This window comes from Babylonia areolata, chromosome 9, assembly GCF_041734735.1.
Source record: "Babylonia areolata isolate BAREFJ2019XMU chromosome 9, ASM4173473v1, whole genome shotgun sequence".
NCBI lineage: Eukaryota > Metazoa > Mollusca > Gastropoda > Neogastropoda > Buccinidae > Babylonia > Babylonia areolata.
In genome coordinates this window covers 29,693,958-29,706,457 of record NC_134884.1, presented here as the reverse complement: position 1 = coordinate 29,706,457, position 12,500 = coordinate 29,693,958, and the positions used below count along the sequence as shown (strand labels likewise).

The window sequence follows — 12,500 nt, the reverse complement described above, 5'->3', positions numbered from 1 at the left end:
GAGGGGTCTACCATAAGTGGCAGCGTTCACACACACGCACACATAACCCTCCTTGTCCGTGACAGTATGCATTATGTGAGTCAGTGTGAGTGGATGGAGAGACACCGTATTTCCGGAAAGTGTTTGTAAGCCCGGAAATGTTACGTTGCTTTGAGAGGATTGTGTGGCACAACAGCTAATGCCAGCAACTACACAAAGCCCTGTACAGTTAACACAGTCCAGAGATTTGTTTGAATGTTTTGTCTTTTCTGTTTGTCCATGTTTTTTGCTCTTTTTACTCTTTCCTTTGTTTGCGAGGGGATGGGGGGATTGAGGAAGGAAAACAGAGAGAGAGAGAGAGAGAGAGAGAGAGAGAGAGAGAGAGAGAACAGAATGTGGAAATGATAGAGTACAAAATGTAAAATGGAGAGGAAGAGTGTCAGTGATTTGAGAAAGAAAAACATAATATTGGAAGAGTGTGTGTGAGAGGGGGAACGGGGCAAGTGGGATTAGGACAGAAAATTAATCAATAATCAAATATTGTCTGTGTATACTTCTATGGATTAGTATTTGAAAAGAGGATGATGTGGGGACCTACAATAAACAACCAGCTGGAACTTTTTAACAGATAACTAGCTAACTTTAATAAAGAACATTTTGAAATACATAACTTTTCCCCCAAAAAATTAACATTTGAAACTGGTAACATGTGTTAGTAATTTCTGGAGGCAAAAAAGGTTCCAGCGGGTTAAAACGTGCTCTACCGTTAAACGACCCTTGAAAATGCATTCAGTATTTTCACAATATTTTGTATATGGGGCATTTAGTAATAACCTAAATGCCATGCTCTTGACAACCCTGCCAGTTCTTTTAGCATTTGATAAGGCAAAAGTGTTAACTTCTAAAGACAGAAAGGAATTTAATTACATATTTCTTTCAACAATATTATACATTTCAGATGATGATAAACGATGAGGAAGTTCAACTGCATTTAAAGCGTTTTTAGCTCCACGTTTTGCAAGATGATCTGCACATTCATTAAAAATATGCCCACTGTTTAAAAGTCTTCTTTTTGAGTTCAACAGCCTCTGCACCCACTTGATTCCACCAAATATTACCACTGTGCTTTCCATTTCTGGCGGATGTTCTTTTTGGAATCAATAATTCAGCTGGGGAAGAAGAGAAAAATGACTGCAGGATTCTTCAAAGACAAAAAACTAAAGTTTATAAAAACCTTTTGGGTGGTAGTTGAATCCTCTTTGTTTTGACACGACGTTTCGGACCATAGGCCCGTTGTCAAGTGATGAGAAGAGGACAGTGTGAATAGGAAAGCCTATGTGAGGAAAGGGTGATGACATCTCACTACTTTCTGTTTTGATGGACCATGCACACTAAACACTTGCTGATCACCATTCAGTGCCATACGTACTCACTTCAGCTGCTTCAGTGATTGTTTTAATATTTTTTTCATAAAAGATATCAACGTCTAAATCCTCAGTTTCATCTAAGTTTTGCCTTGAAAAAAAGGATTGATCATTACCTGGTGCATCATCTTCGACAACCCAGGTACTAATTGTTGCTAAGTCTGATGTAAGTCTTTCTTTGTTTTCCATCTATCTTTCTGTATTAATCTGTTGTTCTTTTTTCCTCTTCTTTTTTTTTTTTCTCTCCACGATACTTCTTTCGTTTGTTGTTTGGTTATGTACAGACATGTAGGCTGATTATATATGCCTGTCAGTATGCATACAAACGTGTATGTATGTATGTAAGTAGGTAGGTAGGTAGGTTGGTAGGTAGGTCTGTGCATGTGTGTATGTAGGCCTGCATGTGTGTGTGTTTATGCGTGTGTGTTTGTGTGTACGTGCGTGCATGAATGTGCGTGTTTCCATTGCCCTTTGGACGAAAGTTGTAAGCAAATGTGGTGTATCATATGATATGAATTAGTTTACATGCTTTGATGCCTCTTTGAAGGCGACACGGTAAAAGAAAGTTGCTGTGGGTCTGTGTTCAGCTAGGAAGTTTCCATGACAATAATTCATGCTCCCAATAACGTCCGCTGTTGAGTCTGGTGAATAAAGTTGTTCTGTTGGAAATATGTCAAGTTTGTATCCGTGAAGGGTGGAGAGGGAGAGATTTCCGAGGGAGGGGTGGGGGTGGGGTGGCAAGCTGTCGGTGGAGGAGGGTTGGGGGGGGGGGGTAGGCGAGAATCGATGCACACATACACACAGACGCCACATGTGTGCGTGCGTGCGTGCGTGCGTGCGTGCGTGTGTGTGTGTGTGTGTGTGTGTGTGTGTGTGTGTGTGTGTGTGTGTGTTTTAGCCGTGTTTACCTGCATTACAAGCATGAAGTATGTATAGCCCAAACGCGCTTGCGGCCTGTGTTTGTCACTGACATTCCACTACCGTTGATGTCTTAGTTATTGCATGCCTGAATTGCTGTATTGCATGGCTCATTCGATCATTGGGCTTTCCACCCTTTCTCTCTCTTTCTCTCTGTGTGTGTGTGTGTGTGTGTGTGTGTGTGTGTGTGTGTGTGTGTGTGTTAAGATTGCTCTTTAGTTTATATATATATATATATATATATATTGACCTCTGGTGATATTGCTAAATGTCCCCCAGGTTTTTCAGACAGAAGGCCACGATAGCTTACGGAGTTTTTGGCCTTTAGAAACGTTGTTTTGTTGTTGTTGTTGTTGTTGTTGTTGTTGTTTTCATTTGTTTTGTGCATGTATGCAAATGAAATAAAATGAACTAAAGACTGATGGGTGCAACAGCAGAGTGGTTACAGCGTTGGAATTTCAATCTGAGGGCCACGGGTTCGAATCTCAGTAAAGGCGCCTGGTGGGTAAAGGGTGGAGATTTTTCTTATCTCCCAGGTCAACATATGTGCAGACCTGCTTGTGTCTGAACCCCTTTCGTGTGTATACGCAAGCAGAAGATCAAATACGCACGTTAAAGATCCTGTGATCCATGTCAGCGTTCGGTGGGTTATGGCAACAAGAACATACCCAGCATGCACCACCCCTGAAAGCGGAGTATGGCTAGGCGCCTACATTGCGGGGTAAAAACGGTCATACATGTAAAAACCCACTCGTGTACATACGAGTGAAAGTGGGAATTGCAGCCCACGAAGAGAAAAGAAGAAGAAGAAGCGAAGACTGCAGAATAATAAAACAGTGCTGATTCCTGCACACAGTGTTGGGAGCTGGAAACGACAAATTTTTGTCAGCTTCAGCTAGATCCCCAAGCAGGACGTTGCCCATGAACCCTGCTTACAGTGAGCTTTTTGTCACACACACACACACACACACACACACACACACACACACACATATATATATATATATATATATATATATATATATAGAGAGAGAGAGAGAGAGAGAGGAGGGAGAGAGAGAGGGGTTTTTTTTTTTTAGATGTATGGTTGTTGGGTTGTTTTTTTTCGTTCTTATATCCTACACGTACACAACGAAAACCCTTCTTGCCTTGCAGCCACGCATCATGAAGAGCAACATGTGGACGCTGTACGTCTTTCAAGTGGGTCTGGTGGCCGTGCTGTCTGCCGGACTGTCCACTGGTGACCCGCCCCCCTGGAAATGTCCCCCTCCCTGCACGTGCAGCAAGTCCGGGGATTCTGTCAACTGTGAGGGCAAGCGGCTGACGGCTGTGCCGAAAGGAATTCCGTCTGTGGTGAGGTTGCCGTTTCTCACGGTGATGTTGGATTGGACCTTTTTGTTCCTCCTTCTCTTCTTTTTGGTTCTGGTGGTGATAATTGATGGTGATGTTGATAGTGATGTTGATGGTGATATTGATGGTGGTGTTGATGGTGGTGTTAATGGTGGTGTTGATGGTGGTGTTGATGGTGATATTGATGGTGGTGTTGATGGTGGTGTTCTTGTTACTTGTTGTGGTGTTGGTATTGATGGTTGTTGTTGTCTCGTTCGTCATTTATCAGATGTATTCCCCCGTGTTGATGGTGGTGTTGATGGTGGTGTTGATGGTTGTATTCGTGTTACTTGTGTTGGTATTGATGGTGATGTTGATGGTGGTGGTGATGGTGGTGTTGGTGGTGGTGTTGATGGTTGTTGTAGTGTTACTTGTTGTTGTAGTGTTGGTTTTGATGGTGATGTTGATGATGGTGGTGATATTGATGGTGATGTTGATGGTGGTATTGGTGTTACTTCTTGTTGTGCTGTTGTTTTTGAACTTTTCTTCTTATATATATATATATATATATATATATATATATATATATATATATATATTTGTGTGTGTGTGTGTGTGTGTGTGTGTGTGTGTGTGTGTGTGTATAATTGTTTTGTAATTTTTATTTTTGGCGAATGAAAGGAGCCAAGGAGTTTGCGCTGGTCAGCTGAGTAAGCAAAATGAACTGAGTCTTCTCTCTAACCTCCACACCCCTTCCCACAACCCCTCACTCCGCCCCCCCCCCCCACCCCCCACCTCCGCACCTCCCCCCCCTCCCTCAACTCCTCCACCCCCTCCTCCATCATTCCTTTCCGCTTTCTCCTGTTCCTCCCTTCCAGTCTTCCTTCCTGAACATTTCTTCCATCTCTCTCTGCAGGTGGAAACTCTGTACCTGGACCATAACAACTTTGTGGTACTGGGGGAGAACTCTTTCTTCAATTTCACGCACCTGACCAAGCTGTACCTGCGGAACAGCCAGATTCAGACGATCCTGCCTGGTGCCTTCCGTGACCTGCCTCTGCTCAAAGAGCTCTATCTGACCAACAACCGCATCTCCCGCATCCCCCCTCCGGCTTTCCAGGTGGGCCTTGGCTGGCTGGTTAGGTGGTTGATTAGCTGGCTGGCTGCATGGGTGGTTGTATGGGTGGTTGACGTGCTGGTTGCATGGGTGGTTGGCTTGCTGGTTGGTTGGGTGGTTGTATAGATGGTTGGCTTGCTGGTTGGTTGCATGGGTGGGTGGCTTGCTGGTTGCATTGGTGATTGGCTGGCTGGCTGCATGTCTGATTGCATAGGTGGTTGGCTTGCTGGTTGCATGAGTGGTTGGTTGGCTGGTTGCATTTGTGGTTGGCCGGGTGGTTGGCTTACTGGTTGCATGGGTGGTTGGTTGGCTGGTTGCATGGGTGGTTGGTTGACTGCTTGCATGGGTGGTTGATTGCATGAATGGTTACATGGGTGGTTGTTTGGCTGGTTGCATGGCTGATTGCATGGGCGGTTGGCTGGCTGGTTGTATGGGTGGTTACATGGGTGGTTGGTTGGCTGGTTGTATGGCTGATTGCATGGGTGGTTGGCTGGCTGGTTGAATGAGTGTTTGGCTAGCTGGTTGCATGGGTGGCTGGTTGGCTGGTTAGTTGGCTGGCCGGTTGCATGGGTGGTTATCTGGCTGGTTGCATGAGTGTTTGGCTGGCTGGTTGCATGGGTGGTTATCTGGCTGGATGTATGGGTGGTTGGCTGGCTGGTTGCATGAATGTTCTGCAGGCTGGTTGCATGAGTGGTTATCTGGCTGGCTGCATGGGTGGTTGGCTGGCTGGTTGTATGGGTGGTAGGCTGGTTGTATGTGTGGCTGGTTGGCTGGTTATCTGGCTGGTTGCATAGGTGGGTGGTTGGCTAGTTGCATGGGTGGTTGACTGGCTGGTTGTAAGGGTGGGTGGCTGGCTAGTTGCATGGGTAGTTATCTGGCTGGTTGCATGGGTGGGTGGTTGGCTAGTTGCATGGGTGGTTGACTGGCTGGTTGCATGGGTGGTTGGTTGGCTAGCTGCATGGGTGGTTGACTGGCTGGTTGCCTGGATGTATAGTGTTTGCTGGTTGGCTGGCTGGATGGCTATGGTTAGGTTGGTGACGGTTTTGTTCATTTGTTATGGGAGAGAGAGAGACAGACAGACAGTGTGTGTGTGTGTGTGTGTGTGTGTGTGTGTGTGTGTGTGTGATATTTCTGAATACATATATTATTCAGAAATTATTGTTTTGACTTCGACAAATCAACTTAACTGCTTACCATACTGATGTTGAAATAATGTTTCCTTTTTTTTCCTTTCCAATATTAAATCTTGTAAATGGAGAGAATTATCACTCTTTTTTGTTGTTCAGAAGGAATACATGTTTAAACAAAGCACTGCATCAGCGTTTGGCCAGTTACCACGTGTTCTGATTAAACACATGTGTAAACAAATCAACACATCAGCTTCTAAAGACAAGTCTGTCATGTACTGTGTCACATTGCCACATACATTGTCGCGATGTGTTGTTTGCCTTTTGCCCTTTTTTTTTGTTTTTGTTTGTTTGTTTTTTGTTTGTCCCCTCACAGGACGTGGACACCTTGTCCCTTCTCAACCTCCAGGCCAACACCTGTTATCGCCCTTTGTTTGTTTGTTATTCTCTGTGGCAGGACGTGGACACCCTGTCCCTGCTCAACCTCCAGGCCAACACCATGACGTCCATCCCTGACCTTTCCTCCCTGCCCGGCCTGAAGAAGCTCTACTTGGAGGCCAACCAGATCCAGAACGCCACCTTCCCGGAAGGCTATGTCAGCCTCAAGGCGCTGAATGCCATTGTACTGAGCAACAACAACATCACGGTGCTCACCAACCAGACCTTTGCCATGCTGAGCAACTCGTCCTCCGTGCGTCGCTTAGAGATCGCCCGGAACGGACTGAAGTAAGATGTTTTTTTAAACGTGTGTTCAGCGGTAAGACGTGGGTAATGAATGCAGTTTAGTAAAGGATTCCCCAGATGCTGCTGCTGATGATAACACTGCAGCACAAAGTTCCTGTTCTGTGCCATTTTATTGTACTCGGTTGAGAAATATCAAAGGATGAGAAGCGTTTCCAGCCGGAAAAATACAAATCAAAACACAGTAAATTTGATAAAGCTCTGCTGTTATAGTACCAGGGGCATATTATGACTTGCAAAGCTTTCGGATGAATTAAGAGGTAGTCTTGATGAAAAGAAAGTAGAATAAATCAAGGTGGTTTCAAACTAATTTATGTCATATAACAATACTGACAGAAATCATTTTGAGCCTTTCTTAAAAAAAAAAAAAGTTTCATTGCTGCTTTTCTGAAATGTGTATCAAACCGCCCAACGCCCCCCCCCCCCCCCCACCCCCCACCTCCATCTCCCCATCATGAGACGATCTTGCTAATCCTTTCAACTGTACTTATGGGAAACAATTGCAGACAAAATACCCCCCCCCCTCCCCCTTTCCTCCGTCTTGAAGTGATCTTGCAAATCCTTTAAACTGTGCTGGGAAACGACTGCTGAATATCACCCCCCCCCCCCATCCCCCCTCCCCCCCACCAGCACTTCCTTTTTTGAGGACGTGTCTGGGTTTGTTCCAGTGCACTTTTATTTACCTGTGTGCTGGCTTAATCGGTAGCACAAGCAGCGTTGACTTGAAGTTGTGTACCTTGTGAATGGCGAGAGTTACCACTCTTTATTCTTTGTTAATCTGTTGGTTGGTGGTTTTAGGAACGTGTCTGCGGGCGCCCTGCGGCCCCTGAGCTTCCTGCAGTCCCTCAAGATCGGATGGAACCCACTGGACGGCAGGCAGCTGCAGAACGTACTGGAGGGCCTCAGCCAGGACTTGAACCTGGAATCCCTGGACATCCGCAGCATCAACTTGGGGGGCACCCTCCCTTCCTTGTCTTTCTCCATCCTCTCGCGCACCCCGCTGCGCACGCTCATCTTCAACCACAACACCGTGAGTAGTGGGAAGGTGGTGCTGGAGACAGACACAAAGAGAGAGACCGAGAGAGACCGAGAGACCGAGAGAGAGAGACAGAGGGAGACAGAGAGACAGAGACAGAGAGACAAACAGAGAGACAGAGACAGAGACACCGAGTGAGAGACCGAGACCGAGAGAGAGACAGAAACAGAGAGAGAGAGAGAGACAGCAAGAGAGAGACAGAGAGAGAGTCACAGTGAGACAAAGAGAGGGGCGGGGGGGGGGGGGGGGGGGGAGGGGTAGCAGGTAGTTCTTTGATTTTGGTGGTGGTGGTGGTGTATTTTGTTTGTTTTTTTGTTATTATTGTTGTTTTTACCTTCCTGTACTGTGCAGTATAGTGCAGTGTGATGCAGTGTAACGCAGTGCAGCGCACCATTCCACTTCACGCCACACAATTCCACGCCACGCCACGCCACACCACGCCACACCACATCGCCACACCGCCACACCACACCACACCACACCACACCGCCACACCACGCCACGCCACGCCACAAATTGCACACCACGCCACACCACACCACACCACGCCACGCCACGCCACAAATTGCACACCACGCCACGCCACGCCACACAATGCCACACCACACCACACCACACCGCCACACCACACCACACCACGCCACACCGCCACACCACACCACATCACGCCACGCCACACAATGCCACACCACACCACGCCGCACCACGCCACACCACACCACACCACGCCAGGCCACACAATGCCACACCACACCACACCACGCCACACCACACCACACCACACCACGCCACGCCACGCCACGCCACGCCACGCCACGCCACACAATGCCACACCACACCACACCACACCACACCACGCCACACCGCACCGCACCGCACCACGCCACGCTACACCACACCACGCCACATCACACCGCACCACACATCACCGCACCACACCACACCACACCGCACCACACCACACCGCACCACGCCACGCATTGCCACGCCACGCCACACCATGCCACACCACACCACACCACACCACACCGCACCACGCCACGCATTGCCATGCCACGCCACACCATGCCACACCACACCACACCACACCACACCACATCACAACTCAACACAACGAAATTCTTCCGAAAAAACAACTACTAACAGACAACAGACAACAACAAACAAACACATCCTTCACAACATTAACATTCTGTTTTTTGTTTGATTATTTAATTTTTTTTTTCTTTTTACCTGAACAGTTACGCAGGATCCCAGAACGAGCGTTCGCTCACCTGCCCAAGCTGGTGCAACTGGACCTGTCCTCCTGCAAGGTGCAAGAGGTCGCCGACAACGCCTTTATGGACCTTCCTGATCTCCAGAACTTGTTTCTGAATGACAACCCGGACATAACCTCCGTGCCCAAAAACCTCCCCGCAAACCTGCTGAGACTGTATCTCCAGGTAAGAGTTTTTTTGGGGGGTTTTTTTCAGCGTTTTTTATTCAGACAAAGGTTTACATATACAGAATTTTTATGTTTTGTGCATTAGAAAGTATAGGGTAAGGACATAATCAAGTTCTAGGTACTGACAAGTCCACAACAGCAAAACAATATATGTTCAATGGCAAAATTCCAAGGTAGCATTGTGTAGCTTAATCTTGTATTAAACAGTTATAAAGTGCCCATTTTTCCATAAACTTGTTATATTCCACAGTTATGTTAAAGGCATACTTGTCTACTTCATATGCCTGTTTGAGGTCTTTTTTGAACATTTGTAGTGTTGGTTTTACTTTGTTGATTCTACATTTGTATACATAAAATTTAGCTATCAACTCCAGGTAAGAGTTTGTTTTGTGTGTGCGTGCATGGGTGTGTGCGTGTGTGTGTGTTATGTATTTGTAGTGTGAGTCTTTATGTGTATCTGTGTTCCGTCCGCTTCCTTTTGCATTATCATAGCTTTTCTTGTGAAGCACACAGAGCTTTCAACCATATCTTGCTGGATGGCGCTGTAGAATTCTTTCACGATGATGATGATGATGGTTATTATTATTATTATTGTTATTATTGTTATTGTCGGTAGTAGCAGCAGTTGTAGTATACGGATTTGTTGTATTGTTCTGTCAGGGGGACGGAATTTCTGCGCTGCGACGTGGCGACTTTCAAGACCTTACACAACTACGGGAACTGTACCTGAGCAAAAACGCAATTTATGAGGTAAAGTTCTGTGTGTGTGTGTGTGGGGGGGGGGAAGTGGAGGGGGGGAGGGGGTGGATGTGTGTGCGTGTGTGTGTGTGTGTGTGTGTGAGAGAGATTTACAAAGAAATGAAAAAATAAATGTTTAAGTGTGAAGTTATACGATTCACTTCGACTGTCACCAGATTTCAGTCCAACCACATGTTCTTGCTGGTATTGCTTTTGTTTTAAAAATTCTTTTTATATATTTTCTGACAATAAATAACGTTCTGTTTATAAATTTGAATGGGCTTACATGTTTATAGATTTGGACTGGTTTGCATGTTTTACCATTTTGATGTTGCCATCTTTTTTTCTTTCAGGTGGCGGAAGACAGTTTCGTGGGTTTGATGAATCTGCGCATCTTGCATGTCCAGTCCAATAAACTGAGCTACATCCCCAGTAAACTCCTCTTTCCTCTGACCAACCTCCGGACTCTCATTCTGAAGAACAACAACATTAGGTCACTGAAGGTGAGCACAAGAGCTGCGTGTGTGATTTGTCTGGCTGACAAAGTTGCGTATATTTCATTTGTGTGTGATTTGCATGGCTGACAAAGTTGCGTATGTTTCATTTGTGTGTGATTTTTTTGTCTGGCTAACAAAGTTGCTTATGTTACGTTAGTGTGTAATTTGTCTGGCTAACAAAGTTGCGCATGTTTCATTAGTGCGCGATTTTTTTGTCTGGTGAACAAAGTTTCGTATGTTTCATTAATGTGTGATTTGTCTGGCGAACAAATTTGCTTATGTTCATTTGCATGTGATTTGTCTGGCTAATAAAGTTGCATATGTTTCATTTGCGGGTTTTGATTTTTTTTATGTGCTGTCTTCCTGGAATAGTCTTCTACTTAATCTCACTTTGAGATGTTATTTTCCGCCAAATAAAAATGTCTAGAATGTAACACATACCCTCTCCACCCACCACTTTCTTCTTCCAGCCCAGCCCCGGGGCCATGACTGCGCAGGCAGAGTTGACCTTTCTGGACATGTCAGGGAACCAGTGCAGTTACATCCCCTACGAACTCTTCAGTCAACTGGGTAGCCTGCAGACGTTGTTACTGGACGACAACGAACTGGACGGTCTGATCAGTGGCGATGCCAGGGGCCAGATTCTAGGCCATCTGAGCAAGCTGCAGAAGCTGGGTCTGTCCAACAACAACCTGCACTACATCCACGATGCCCAGTTCAGGTGAAGCTGGGGTTCCATTCTTTTCTTATATATATATATATATATATATATATATATATATATATATATATATATATATATATTTTATATATATATATATATATATATATATATATATATATATAATTTTTTTTTTGTCATTATTCGAGATAATATTTTTTCTGCGTTAGTGAGCTGCAACTCCCACTCATTCACATGTAAAAATATCCACGTGGTTTGCATGATTGATCGATTTTACCCCGCTCTGTATACCTACACTTGTGTGTGCGACACTGCTCCTCGCCTACCACCACCACCCTCACACCTCTTGCCCTCACCATTTCCACCTTTCACATTCTCTCTCTGTTTCTGGCACAATATCAGGGGATTCTATGGTCAGCTACAGTATTTAATTCCACTTGAGAAACCTCTTTGAGATGCAGTGTTCAGTTCATACCAGTGATGTTTCACTTACAGCAACCTGTTCCAGCTGTGGTATACTTATTCAAATCACTGGTATACCTATTCAAATCACTGGTATACCTATTCAATTCTCTGGTATACCTATTCAAATCACTGGTATACCTATTCAAATCATACCAGTGGTACTCCACTTTCAGAAACCTCTTCGCGATGCAGTATTTAATTCATACCAGTGATGCTCCCCCTTAGAAACTTCTACTAGCTGCAGTATTTAATTCATTCCAGTGATGCTCCCCCTTTGAAACTTTTACTAGCTGCAGTATTCAATTCATACCAGTGATACCTCACTTTCTGAAACCTGTCCAAGGTGTAGTATTCAATTCATACCAGTGATACCTCACTTTCTGAAACCTGTCCAAGATGTAGTATTTAATTCATACCAGTGATACCTCACTTTCTGAAACCTGTCCAAGATGTAGTATTTAATTCATACTAGTGACACCTCACTGAAACCTGTCCAAGATGTAGTATTTAATTCATACTAGTGACACCTCACTGAAACCTGTCCAAGATGTAGTATTTAATTCATACTAGTGACACCTCACTGAAACCTGTCCAAGATGTAGTATTTAATTCATACTAGTGACACCTCACTGAAACCTGTCCAAGATGTACTATTCAATTCATACCAGTGATACCTCACTTTTTGAAACCTGTAGAGAGGTAGTATTTAATTCATGCTAGTGATACCTCACTTTCTGAAACCTGTCCGAGATGTAGTATTTAATTCATACCAGTGATACCTCACTTTCTGAAACCTGTCCAAGATGTAGTATTTAATTCATACTAGTGACACCTCACTGAAACCTGTCCAAGATGTAGTATTTAATTCATACTAGTGACACCTCACTGAAACCTGTCCAAGATGTAGTATTTAATTCATACTAGTGACACCTCACTTTCTGAAACCTGTCAGAGATGTAGTATTCAATTCATACCAGTGATACCTCACTTTCTGAAACCTGTC

At 44.9% G+C, this 12,500-nt stretch overlaps 1 protein-coding gene across 3 annotated transcripts in view; it reads left to right on the top strand.

The window, feature by feature from the left end:
• Positions 1-12,500, top strand: part of LOC143285376 (uncharacterized) — a 34,789-nt gene that overhangs the window by 10,691 nt on the left and 11,598 nt on the right. For all 3 annotated transcript variants that reach the window (XM_076592601.1, XM_076592602.1, XM_076592603.1), the window contains 8 exons: positions 3,477-3,674; positions 4,567-4,770; positions 6,352-6,620; positions 7,434-7,665; positions 8,913-9,113; positions 9,776-9,865; positions 10,207-10,356; positions 10,821-11,071. In XM_076592601.1, the coding sequence (XP_076448716.1) occupies positions 3,486-3,674; positions 4,567-4,770; positions 6,352-6,620; positions 7,434-7,665; positions 8,913-9,113; positions 9,776-9,865; positions 10,207-10,356; positions 10,821-11,071 (1,586 nt within the window). In that variant the 5' untranslated portion in view covers positions 3,477-3,485. The remainder of the gene's footprint in view (positions 1-3,476; positions 3,675-4,566; positions 4,771-6,351; positions 6,621-7,433; positions 7,666-8,912; positions 9,114-9,775; positions 9,866-10,206; positions 10,357-10,820; positions 11,072-12,500) is intronic.